This window comes from Coregonus clupeaformis, chromosome 7, assembly GCF_020615455.1.
Source record: "Coregonus clupeaformis isolate EN_2021a chromosome 7, ASM2061545v1, whole genome shotgun sequence".
Taxonomy (NCBI): domain Eukaryota; kingdom Metazoa; phylum Chordata; class Actinopteri; order Salmoniformes; family Salmonidae; genus Coregonus; species Coregonus clupeaformis.
In genome coordinates this window covers 51801049-51813829 of record NC_059198.1, presented here as the reverse complement: position 1 = coordinate 51813829, position 12781 = coordinate 51801049, and the positions used below count along the sequence as shown (strand labels likewise).

General features: G+C 43.1%; 1 protein-coding gene across 2 annotated transcripts in view; it reads left to right on the top strand.

Annotated features, from left to right (window-relative positions):
- Positions 1–12781, top strand: part of LOC121569363 (guanine nucleotide exchange factor VAV3) — a 168849-nt gene that overhangs the window by 130296 nt on the left and 25772 nt on the right. For both annotated transcript variants that reach the window (XM_041880256.2, XM_041880257.2), the window contains exon 21: positions 12453–12518. In XM_041880256.2, the coding sequence (XP_041736190.2) occupies positions 12453–12518 (66 nt within the window). The remainder of the gene's footprint in view (positions 1–12452; positions 12519–12781) is intronic.

The following is a 12781-nucleotide window of genomic DNA, read 5'->3' as shown; positions in this document are numbered from 1 at the left end:
TAACAAACAATTTAAAATGAAACTAATTCAATTGGTTTGTTCACTCATTATTTGATAGCAGTGCATTATAGGTTAAACTAAGACATTAAGCCCTGCCCTGACCAGTGACGTAACATTGTACGAGCACTGAGCAGGTAAACCTATTGAAAGACACATCTCTCAGACTGGGCCTGAAGCTGAAGGAGCACAGTGGAACGATAGCTATTGTTTTATTTATATAGCAACAGGTGTTATTTTATAAGTCTTCTGATTGAACTTAACAACAGCAATTTTCTTAGACTGGTCTGTTTTGGTTGGCGTCTTATTCAAATCTGACTGTGCCTCTGTGACTGACTGTGTGACTGCGTGACTGTGCCTCTGTGACTGTGCCTCTGTGACTGTGTGACTCTGCCTCTGTGCCGGACTGTGTGACTGCGTGACTGTGTGACTGTGCCTCTGTGACTGTGTGACTCTGCCTCTGTGCCTCTGTGACTTTGGGACTGTGTGACTCCAGTGCGTTTCTAGCTGCAGTGTCAGTATGTAACACACTGCTAAGGATGACTGCACATGAAACGCTGGCGAATCCACTGCTTTGTTCATTTTGAAAAGTGTTGCTACAAGCCGTAGGTTTCAGCGAGGGGTTTAACAGCAACATGGAAACACAGGGAGACATAACACACAGACAACAGGATGTGGTGGAACATTTCACCATGTCGTCATGTGGGGGAAGACTTATAGCATGCACACATGCACACACACAGCCACACCCCCACACCCACACACACACATACACACACACACACACACAATGCGTCTTTAATCTAGGAGAACAATAACAGGCCACCAGGAATAAACCATCTTTGTTTACAGCTACCCTGCCAATGTGTTAGTGGTTGTGTTAGTGTGTTAGTGTGTTAGTTAGTGTGTTAGTGTGTTAGTGGTTGTATTAGTGTGTTAGTGGTGTGTTAGTGTGTTAGTGGTTGAGTTAGTGTGCTAGTGTGTTAGTGTGCTAGTGTGTTAGTGGTGTGTTAGTGTGTTAGTGGTTGAGTTAGTGTGCTAGTGTGTTAGTGGTTGTGTTAGTGTGTTAGTGGTTGTGTTAGTGTGTTAGTGGTTGTGTTAGTGTGTTAGTGGGTGTGTTAGTGTGTTAGTGGGTGTGTTAGTGTGTTAGTGTGTGTGTTAGTGTGTTAGTGGGTGTGCTAGTGTGTTAGTGGGTTAGTGGTTGTGTTAGTGTGTTAGTGTGTTAGTGGTTGTATTAGTGTGTTAGTGGGTGTGTTAGTGTGTTAGTGTGTTAGTGGTTGTGTTAGTGTGTTAGTGGTTGTGTTAGTGTGTTAGTGGGTGTGTTAGTGTGTTAGTGGTTGTGTTAGTGTGTTAGTGGGTGTGTTAGTGTGTTAGTGGGTGTGTTAGTGTGTTAGTGGTTGTGTTAGTGTGTTAGTGGGTGTGTTAGTGTGTTAGTGGGTGTGCTAGTGTGTTAGTGGGTGTGTTAGTGGTTGTGTTAGTGTGTTAGTGGTTGTGTTAGTGTGTAGGTGTTGGTTGTGTTAGTGGGTGTGTTAGTGTGTTAGTGGGTGTGTTAGTGTGTTAGTGGGTGTGCTAGTGTGTTAGTGGGTTAGTGGTTGTGTTAGTGTGTTAGTGGGTTAGTGGGTGTGTTAGTGTGTTAGTGGTTGTGTTAGTGTGTTAGTGGTTGTGTTAGTGTGTTAGTGGGTGTGTTAGTGTGTTAGTGGGTGTGTTAGTGTGTTAGTGGGTGTGCTAGTGTGTTAGTGGGTGTGTTAGTGGTTGTGTTAGTGTGTTAGTGGTTATGTTAGTGTGTTAGTGTGTAGGTGTTGGTTGTGTTAGTGGTTGTGTTAGTGGGTGTGTTAGTGTGTTAGTGGGTGTGTTAGTGTGTTAGTGGGTGTGCTAGTGTGTTAGTGGGTTAGTGGTTGTGTTAGTGTGTTAGTGGGTTAGTGGGTGTGTTAGTGTGTTAGTGGGTGTGTTAGTGTGTTAGTGGGTGTGTTAGTGTGTTAGTGTGTTAGTGGGTGTGCTAGTGTGTTAGTGGGTGTGTTAGTGGTTGTGTTAGTGTGTTAGTGGTTATGTTAGTGTGTTAGTGTGTAGGTGTTGGTTGTGTTAGTGGTTGTGTTAGTGGGTGTGTTAGTGTGTTAGTGGGTGTGTTAGTGTGTTAGTGGGTGTGCTAGTGTGTTAGTGGGTTAGTGGTTGTGTTAGTGTGTTAGTGGGTGTGTTAGTGTGTTAGTGGGTTAGTGGTTGTGTTAGTGTGTTAGTGGTTGTGTTAGTGTGTTAGTGGGTGTGTTAGTGTGTTAGTGTGTGTGTTAGTGTGTTAGTGGTTGTGTTAGTGTGTTAGTGGGTGTGTTAGTGTGTTAGTGGTTGTGTTAGTGTGTTAGTGGTTGTATTAGTGTGTTAGTGATTGTGTTAGTGTGTTAGTGGTTGTGTTAGTGTGTTAGTGATTGTGTTAGTGTGTTAGTGGTTGTGTTAGTGTGTTAGTGGGTGTGTTAGTGTGTTAGTGATTGTGTTAGTGTGTTAGTTAGTGTGTTAGTTAGTGTGTTAGTGGTTGTGTTAGTGTGTTAGTGATTGTGTTAGTGTGTTAGTGGTTGTGTTAGTGTGTTAGTGGGTGTGTTAGTGTGTTAGTGGGTGTGTTAGTGTGTTAGTGGGTGTGTTAGTGGTTGTGTTAGTGTGTTAGTGGTTATGTTAGTGTGTTAGTGGTTGTGTTAGTGGTTGTGTTAGTGTGTTAGTGATTGTGTTAGTGTGTTAGTGGTTGTGTTAATGTGTTAGTGGGTGTGTTAGTGTGTTAGTGGGTGTGTTAGTGTGTTAGTGGGTGTGTTAGTGGTTGTGTTAGTGTGTTAGTGTGTTAGTGGGTGTGTTAGTGGTTGTGTTAGTGTGTTAGTGGTTATGTTAGTGTGTTAGTGTGTAGGTGTTGGTTGTGTTAGTGGTTGTGTTAGTGGGTGTGTTAGTGTGTTAGTGGGTGTGTTAGTGTGTTAGTGGGTGTGCTAGTGTGTTAGTGGGTTAGTGGTTGTGTTAGTGTGTTAGTGGGTGTGCTAGTGTGTTAGTGGGTTAGTGGTTGTGTTAGTGTGTTAGTGGTTGTGTTAGTGTGTTAGTGGTTGTATTAGTGTGTTAGTGATTGTGTTAGTGTGTTAGTGGTTGTGTTAGTGTGTTAGTGGGTGTGTTAGTGTGTTTGTGTGTTAGTGGGTGTGCTAGTGTGTTAGTGGGTGTGTTAGTGGTTGTGTTAGTGTGTTAGTGGTTATGTTAGTGTGTTAGTGTGTAGGTGTTGGTTGTGTTAGTGGTTGTGTTAGTGGGTGTGTTAGTGTGTTAGTGGTTGTGTTAGTGGGTGTGTTAGTGTGTTAGTGGGTGTGTTAGTGTGTTAGTGGTTGTATTAGTGTGTTAGTGATTGTGTTAGTGTGTTAGTGGTTGTGTTAGTGGTTGTGTTAGTGTGTTAGTGGGTGTGTTAGTGTGTTAGTGTGTTAGTGGGTGTGCTAGTGTGTTAGTGGTTGTGTTAGTGGTTGTGTTAGTGGTTGTGTTAGTGTGTTAGTGGGTGTGTTAGTGTGTTAGTGTGTTAGTGGTTGTGCTAGTGTGTTAGTGGGTGTGTTAGTGTGTTAGTGGTTGTGTTAGTGGGTGTGTTAGTGGGTGTGTTAGTGGGTTAGTGGTTGTGTTAGTGTGCTGTATTAGTGTGTTAGTGTGTTTATGTTTTGGTTGTGTTAGTGGTTGTGTTAGTGGGTGTGTTAGTGGGTGTGTTAGTGTGTTAGTGGTTGTGTTAGTGGGTTAGTGGTTGTGTTAGTGTGCTGTATCAGTGTGTTAGTGTGTTAGTGGTTGTGTTAGTGTGTTAGTGGGTGTGTTAGTGTGTTAGTGGGTGTGTTAGTGTGTTAGTGGTTGTGTTAGTGTGTTAGTGGTTGTGTTAGTGTGTTAGTGGTTGTGTTAGTGTGTTAGTGGGTGTGTTAGTGTGTTAGTGGGTGTGTTAGTGGTTGTGTTAGTGGGTTAGTGGTTGTGTTAGTGTGTTAGTGTGTGTGTTAGCGTGTTAGTGGTTGTGTTAGTGTGTTAGTGGGTGTGTTAGTGTGTTAGTGGTTGTGTTAGTGAGTGTGTTAGTGTGTTAGTGGTTGTGTTAGTGGGTTAGTGGTTGTGTTAGTGGGTGTGTTAGTTTGTTAGTGTGTGTGTTAGTGTGTTAGTGGTTGTGTTAGTGTGTTAGTGGGTGTGTTAGTGTGTTAGTGGTTGTGTTAGTGAGTGTGTTAGTGTGTTAGTGGGTGTGTTAGTGGTTGTGTTAGTGGGTTAGTGGTTGTGTTAGTGGGTGTGTTAGTGGGTTAGTGGGTGTGTTAGTGTGTTACTGGGTGTGTTAGTGTGTTAGTGGTTGTGTTAGTGTGTTAGTGTGTTAGTGTGTTAGTGTGTTAGTGGGTGTGTTAGTGTGTTAGTGGGTGTGTTAGTGGTTGTGTTAGTGGGTTAGTGGTTGTGTTAGTGGGTGTGTTAGTGTGTGTGTTAGTGTGTTAGTGGTTGTGTTAGTGTGTTAGTGGGTGTGTTAGTGTGTCAGTGGTTGTGTTAGTGAGTGTGTTAGTGTGTTAGTGGGTGTGTTAGTGGTTGTGTTAGTGGGTTAGTGGTTGTGTTAGTGGGTGTGTTAGTGGGTTAGTGGTTGTGTTAGTGTGCTGTATTAGTGTGTTAGTGTGTTAGTGGTTGTGTTAGTGGGTGTGTTAGTGTGTTAGTGGTTGTGTTAGTGTGTTAGTGGGTGTGTTAGTGTGTTACTGGGTGTGTTAGTGTGTTAGTGGTTGTGTTAGTGTGTTAGTGTGTTAGTGTGTTAGTGGGTGTGTTAGTGTGTTAGTGGGTGTGTTAGTGGTTGTGTTAGTGGGTTAGTGGTTGTGTTAGTGGGTGTGTTAGTGTGTTAGTGTGTGTGTTAGTGTGTTAGTGGTTGTGTTAGTGTGTTAGTGGGTGTGTTAGTGTGTTAGTGGTTGTGTTAGTGAGTGTGTTAGTGTGTTAGTGGGTGTGTTAGTGGTTGTGTTAGTGGGTTAGTGGTTGTGTTAGTGGGTGTGTTAGTGGGTTAGTGGTTGTGTTAGTGTGCTGTATTAGTGTGTTAGTGTGTTAGTGGTTGTGTTAGTGGGTGTGTTAGTGTGTTAGTGGTTGTGTTAGTGTGTTAGTGGGTGTGTTAGTGTGTTAGTGGTTGTGTTAGTGTGTTAGTGTGTTTATGTGTTGGTTGTGTTAGTGGGTGTGTTAGTGTGTTAGTGGTTGTGTTAGTGTGTTAGTGTGTTTATGTGTTAGTGTGTTAGTTAGTGTGTTAGTGGTTGTGTTAGTGTGTTAGTGTGTTAGTGGTTGTGTTAGTGTGTTAGTGTGTTAGTGGTTGTGTTAGTGTGTTAGTGGTTGTGTTAGTGGGTTAGTGGTTGTGTTAGTGTGTTAGTGGTTGTGTTAGTGTGTTAGTGTGTTTATGTGTTGGTTGTGTTAGTGGTTGTGTTAGTGGGTTAGTGGTTGTGTTAGTGTGTTAGTGTGTTTATGTGTTGGTTGTGTTAGTGGTTGTGTTAGTGGGTTAGTGGTTGTGTTAGTGGGTGTGTTAGTGGGTTAGTGGTTGTGTTAGTGGGTTAGTGTGTTTATGTGTTAGTGTGTTAGTTGTTGTGTTAGTGTGTTAGTGGTTGTGTTAGTGTGTTAGTGGTTGTGTTAGTGTGTTAGTGTGTTAGTGGTTGTGTTAGTGTGTTAGTGGTTGTGTTAGTGGGTTAGTGGTTGTGTTAGTGTGTTAGTGTGTTTATGTGTTGGTTGTGTTAGTGGTTGTGTTAGTGGGTTAGTGGTTGTGTTAGTGGGTGTGTTAGTGGATGTGTTAGTGTGTTAGTGTGTTAGTGGTTGTGTTAGTGGTTGTGTTAGTGGGTGTGTTAGTGTGTTAGTGGCTGTGTTAGTGTGTTAGTGGGTGTGTTAGTGTGTTAGTGGTTGTGTTAGTGAGTGTGTTAGTGGGTGTGTTAGTGGTTGTGTTAGTGGGTTAGTGGTTGTGTTAGTGGGTGCGTTAGTGGGTTAGTGGTTGTGTTAGTGTGCTGTATTAGTGTGTTAGTGTGTTAGTGGTTGTGTTAGTGGGTGTGTTAGTGGTTGTGTTAGTGTGTTAGTGGGTGTGTTAGTGTGTTAGTGGTTGTGTTAGTGAGTGTGTTAGTGTGTTAGTGGGTGTGTTAGTGGTTGTGTTAGTGGGTTAGTGGTTGTGTTAGTGGGTGTGTTAGTGGGTTAGTGGTTGTGTTAGTGTGCTGTATTAGTGTGTTAGTGTGTTAGTGGTTGTGTTAGTGGGTGTGTTAGTGTGTTAGTGGTTGTGTTAGTGTGTTAGTGGGTGTGTTAGTGTGTTAGTGGTTGTGTTAGTGTGTTAGTGTGTTTATGTGTTGGTTGTGTTAGTGGGTGTGTTAGTGTGTTAGTGGTTGTGTTAGTGTGTTAGTGTGTTTATGTGTTAGTGTGTTAGTTAGTGTGTTAGTGTGTTAGTGGTTGTGTTAGTGTGTTAGTGTGTTAGTGGTTGTGTTAGTGTGTTAGTGGTTGTGTTAGTGGGTTAGTGGTTGTGTTAGTGTGTTAGTGTGTTTATGTGTTGGTTGTGTTAGTGGTTGTGTTAGTGGGTTAGTGGTTGTGTTAGTGGGTGTGTTAGTGGGTTAGTGGTTGTGTTAGTGGGTTAGTGTGTTTATGTGTTAGTGTGTTAGTGGTTGTGTTAGTGTGTTAGTGGTTGTGTTAGTGTGTTAGTGTGTTAGTGGTTGTGTTAGTGTGTTAGTGGTTGTGTTAGTGGGTTAGTGGTTGTGTTAGTGTGTTAGTGTGTTTATGTGTTGGTTGTGTTAGTGGTTGTGTTAGTGGGTTAGTGGTTGTGTTAGTGGGTGTGTTAGTGGGTTAGTGGTTGTGTTAGTGTGCTGTATTAGTGTGTTAGTGTGCTAGTGTGTTAGTGGGTGTGTTAGTGTATTAGTGTGTTAGTGGGTGTGTTAGTGTGTTAGTGGGTGTGTTAGTGGGTGTGTTAGTGTGTTAGTGGGTGTGTTAGTGTATTAGTGTGTTAGTGGGTGTGTTAGTGTGTTAGTGGGTGTGTTAGTGTATTAGTGTGTTAGTGGTTGTGTTAGTGGGTGTGTTAGTGTGTTAGTGGGTGTGTTAGTGGGTGTGTTAGTGTGTTAGTGGTTGTGTTAAGAGTGTTAGTGTGTTTATGTGTTGGTTGTGTTAGTGGTTGTGTTAGTGGTTGTGTTATTGGGTTAGTGGTTGTGTTAGTGTGCTGTATTAGTGTGTTAGTGTGTTAGTGGTTGTGTTAGTGGGTTAGTGGTTGTATTAGTGTGCTGTATTAGTGGGTTAGTGGGTGTGTTAGTGGGTTAGTGGTTGTATTAGTGTGCTGTATTAGTGTGTTAGTGGGTGTGTTAGTGGTTGTGTTAGTGTGTTAGTGTGTTATTGGTTGTGTTAGTGTGTTAGTGGTTGCATTAGTGTGTTAGTGGTTGTATTAGTGTGTTAGTGTGTTAGTGTGTTAGTGGTTGTGTTAGTGTGTTAGTGGTTGTATTAGTGTGCTGTATTAGTGTGTTAGTGGTTGTGTTAGTGTGTTAGTGGTCGTGTTAGTGTGTTAGTGGTCGTGTTAGTGGTTGTATTAGTGTGCTAGTATGTTAGTGGTTGTGTTAGTGTGTTAGTGTGTTAGTGGTTGCATTAGTGTGTTAGTGGTTGTGTTAGTGTGTTAGTGTGTTAGTGGTTGCATTAGTGTGTTAGTGGTCGTGTTAGTGGTTGTGTTAGTGTGTTAGTGGTTGTGTCAGTGGTTGTATTAGTGTGCTAGTATGTTAGTGGTTGTGTTAGTGTGTTAGTGTTTGTATTAGTGTGCTGTATTAGTGTGTTAGTGGGTGTGTTAGTGGTTGTGTTAGTGGGTTAGTGTGTTAGTGGTTGTGTTAGTGTGTTTGTGTGTTAGTGGTTGTGTTAGTGTGTTAGTGGTTGTGTTAGTGTGTTAGTGGTTGTGTTAGTGTGTTAGTGGTCGTGTTAGTGGTTGTGTTAGTGTGTTAGTGGTTGTGTCAGTGGTTGTATTAGTGTGCTAGTATGTTAGTGGTTGTGTTAGTGTGTTAGTATTTGTATTAGTGTGCTGTATTAGTGTGTTAGTGGCTGTGTTAGTGGTTGTGTTAGTGTGTTAGTTAGTGTGTTAGTTAGTGTGTTAGTGGTTGTGTTGGTGTGTTAGTGGTTGTGTTAGTGTGTTAGTTAGTGTGTTAGTTAGTGTGTTAGTGTGTTAGTGGTTGTGTTAGTGTGTTAGTGTTTGTATTAGTGTGCTGTATTAGTGTGTTAGTGGCTGTGTTAGTGGTTGTATTAGTGTGTTAGTTAGTGTGTTAGTTAGTGTGTTAGTGGTTGTGTTGGTGTGTTAGTGGTTGTGTTAGTGTGTTAGTTAGTGTGTTAGTTAGTGTGTTAGTGTGTTAGTGGTTGTGTTAGTGTGTTAGTGTTTGTATTAGTGTGCTGTATTAGTGTGTTAGTGGCTGTGTTAGTGGTTGTGTTAGTGTGTTAGTTAGTGTGTTAGTGGTTGTGTTAGTGTGTTAGTGGTTGTGTTAATGTGTTAGTGGTTGTGTTAGTGTGTTAGTTAGTGTGTTAGTTAGTGTGTTAGTGGTTGTGTTAGTGTGTTAGTGGTTGTGTTAGTGTGTTAGTTAGTGTGTTAGTGGTTGTGTTAGTGTGTTAGTGTTTGTATTAGTGTGCTGTATTAGTGTGTTAGTGGCTGTGTTAGTGGTTGTGTTAGTGTGTTAGTTAGTGTGTTAGTTAGTGTGTTAGTGGTTGTATTAGTGTGTTAGTGGTTGTGTTAGTGTGTTAGTGGTTGTGTTAGTGTGTTAGTGGTTGTGTTAGTGTGTTAGTGGTTGTGTTAGTGTGTTAGTGTGTTAGTGGTTGTGTTAGTGTGTTAGTGGTTGTGTTAGTTAGTGTGCTAGTGGTTGTGTTAGTGTGTTAGTGGTTGTGTTAGTGTGTTAGTAGTTTAGTGGTTGTGTTAGTGGTTGTGTTAGTGTGTTAGTGGTTGTGTTAGTGGTCGTGTTAGTGGTTGTGTTAGTGTGTTAATGGTTGTGTTAGTGGGTTAGTGGGTGTGTGTCTTTCCAATCCGCACAGGGTCACGCGCCCATTCAGACACCTTCAAGCTCTGTGTTTGTGTGTTTTGGTCTGGCTGTCTGGCTGGCGTTGCAAGAACAGAACAGCAGCATGGAGGGCTTTTTGCTATTTCTGGTGCATGCTCCACTATGGCCATATCTATCTCTCTCCTTTCTCTCCTCTCTCTCTTTCTCTCTCTCTCTCTCTCTTTCTCTGTCTCTCTCTCTCTCCTCTTTCTCTCTCTCTCTCTCTCTCTCTCTCTCTCTCTCTCTCTCTCTCTCTCTCTCTCTCTCTCTCTCTCTCTCTCTCTCTCTCTCTCTCTCTCTCTCTCTCCCTATCTATATCTCTCTCCTCTCTCTCTCTCTTGTCTCTCTCTCTCTCTCTCTCTCTATCTATATCTCTCTCCTCTCTCTCTCTCTCTGTCTCTCTCTCTCCTCTCTCTCTCTCTCCTCTCTATTTTTCTCTCTCTCCTATCTCTCTCTCTCCTATCTCTCTCTCTATCTATATCTCTCCTCTCTCTCTCTCTCTATCTCTCTCTCTCCTCTCTCTCTCTCTCTGTCTCTCTCTCTCCTCTCTCTCTCTCTCCTCTCTATTTTTCTCTCTCTCCTATCTCTCTCTCTCTCTATCTCTCCCTCTCTCTCTCTCTCTCTCTCCTCTCTATCTCTCTCTCCTCTCTCTCTCCCTCCTCTCTATCTCTCTCTCTCGCTCTCTCTCTCTCCTATCTCTCTCTATCTATATCTCTCCTCTTCCTCTCTCTCTTTCTCTCTCTCTCCTATCTCCGTATCTCTCTCTCTCTTTCTCTCTCTCTCCTATCTCCCTATCTCTCTCTCTCTCTCTCTCTCTCTCTCTCTCTCTCTCTCTCTCTCTCTCTCTCTATCTCTCTCTATCTCTCTCCTCTCTCTCTCTATCTTTCTACCTTTCTCAGACATGCATACACTCCCTCGTTTTCTCTTTCTTCCCCACTTTCTCACACCTTCCACTCTTCACCTCTCTCCTACTTTCTCTCTCCTACTTTCTCTCCCTCTCTCCTACATTCTCTCCCTCTCTCTCTGGACTGGCCTGTATTCATAGTCAGACCCAGGGGTAGTCAGAGCCATTTGGTGTGATAGCCCAGACTTTTCAGCACTGTCACTTTGCTGGAACCTTTTGTGTGTGTAGGTGTGTGTAGGGGGACAGGGGTTCTCTGTGGGTACATTTGTGTTTGTGGGTACATGTACCTCTGTGGGTACATGTGTGTTTGTGCACATGCCTGCGTGCATATTTGTTACACTCTGTATGTGTGTGTATTTTGTTTAATGATGTTTCGGGAGAGATGGGCCCCCCCTTAGCTGTTGAAAAAAAAGAGTTCTATATATTTATCGAGTTCAAAGTGCAAAAAAATTACAGCTTTACCTTTAGGCCACTTCATCTCTTTAACCCCATCCGGTGACAGCAGATAGAATTACAGAACGCTCATTGTTCGTCACCGTCAGACCATAATTCCTGTTCTGGTGCCAGACTAATATATTTAATCACTGTAATTTCATTTGGCTCTGGTGACTCTAAAAGGGTTAAAGCTTGATGATTATCACAACACTCATCTGAGCCTCATAACCAATAGGAGAGCTTTCCAAAAGCACTGATCAAATGTTATTAGGCTAACTGTATCAGGGGCGCTCAGATGTGTTTCCTCTCTCTGTGAGTCAGATGTGCTTCCTCTCTGTGACTCAGATGTGTTTCCTCTCTCTGTGTGAGTCAGATGTGCTTCCTCTCTCTGTGTGACTCAGATGTGCTTCCTCTCTCTGTGACTCAGATGTGCTTCCTCTCTCTGTGAGTCAGATGTGCTTCCTCTCTCTGTGAGTCAGATGTGCTTCCTCTCTCTCTGTGAGTCAGATGTGCTTCCTCTCTCTGTGAGTCAGATGTGCTTCCTCTCTCTGTGAGTCAGATGTGCTTCCTCTCTCTGTGAGTCAGATGTGCTTCCTCTCTGTGAGTCAGATGTGCTTCCTCTCTGTGAGTCAGATGTGCTTCCTCTCTCTGTGTGACTCAGATGTGCTTCCTCTCTCTGTGTGACTCAGATGTGCTTCCTCTCTCTGTGACTCAGATGTGCTTCCTCTCTCTGTGAGTCAGATGTGCTTCCTCTCTCTGTGAGTCAGATGTGCTTCCTCTCTCTCTGTGAGTCAGATGTGCTTCCTCTCTCTGTGAGTCAGATGTGCTTCCTCTCTCTGTGAGTCAGATGTGCTTCCTCTCTCTGTGAGTCAGATGTGCTTCCTCTCTCTGTGAGTCAGATGTGCTTCCTCTCTCTGTGTGAGTCAGATGTGCTTCCTCTCTGTGAGTCAGATGTGCTTCCTCTCTCTGTGTGAGTCAGATGTGCTTCCTCTCTCTGTGTGACTCAGATGTGCTTCCTCTCTCTGTGACTCAGATGTGCTTCCTCTCTCTGTGAGTCAGATGTGCTTCCTCTCTCTGTGAGTCAGATGTGCTTCCTCTCTCTCTGTGAGTCAGATGTGCTTCCTCTCTCTGTGAGTCAGATGTGCTTCCTCTCTCTGTGAGTCAGATGTGCTTCCTCTCTCTGTGAGTCAGATGTGCTTCCTCTCTGTGAGTCAGATGTGCTTCCTCTCTCTGTGTGAGTCAGATGTGCTTCCTCTCTCTGTGTGAGTCAGATGTGCTTCCTCTCTCTGTGTGACTCAGATGTGCTTCCTCTCTCTGTGTGAGTCAGATGTGCTTCCTCTCTCTGTGAGTCAGATGTGCTTCCTCTCTCTGTGAGTCAGATGTGCTTCCTCTCTCTGTGAGTCAGATGTGCTTCCTCTCTCTGTGAGTCAGATGTGCTTCCTCTCTCTGCGTGAAATAGCCTGAAAGAGCATAGGAAGACAGCAGGAGAACATGCAGGGAATCATACCTAAAGTAGGCCTGATGCAGAGTAGCATACCTGGGTTTCCATGAACTCTAGACTTGTTTAGAGTCATTACCGTCAGGAGATTAGGAACTCTTCAGTCTAGACTTGTTTAGAGTCATTACCGTCAGGAGATTAGGAACTCTTCAGTCTAGACTTATTTAGAGTCATTACCGTCAGGAGATTAGGAACTCTTCAGTCTAGACTTGTTTAGAGTCATTACCGTCAGGAGATTAGGAACTCTTCAGTCTAGACTTATTTAGAGTCATTACCGTCAGGAGATTAGGAACTCTTCAGTCTAGACTTATTTAGAGTCATTACCATCAGGAGATTAGGAACTCTTCAGTCTAGACTTATTTAGAGTGATTACCATCAGGAGACTAGGAACTTTTCAGTGTCAGCTGCTCCTTAACTCAACTCTCTCCACCAGTGATTATTTCAACAATAATTAACTAGGCCTGTAAATCTGCTCTGCTATGTGCTGCTGAGCTAATTGTTGCTGAAGTACAGAGACAAAGTTACCCAGACGAATGTAATTATCTCTCTCTCTCTCTCTCTCTCTCTCTCTCTCTCTCTCTCTCTCTCTCTCTCTCTCTCTCTCTCTCTCTCTTTCGCTCTCTCTCTCTCTCTGCTATGGTTTCAGGGCAAAATCGTGACAACGAGAGAAGTTGGCTTCTTTCCAAGCAACGCCGTGAAGCCGTGCCCATGTGTAAGCTAATCACTAAGCACCAATTCTCCTTGTATTGTTCCAGCAGTAGACAGAGACTTGGGTGGGTAAGCAGGCAGATTAACATATTCTTCCAGGGGGTGAAACAGACAGTTGGATGATTGTTAGACACTTTAGCTCCGGGGAAAATTTGGGGATTTTACCTGATTATGTTTAAAGGAGATAATGCATGGAGCTTTAGCTGCAGTTTTTAATTAAACAATTGAATTAGGAAGACAGTTTATATACTTCACATTTCATAAGAA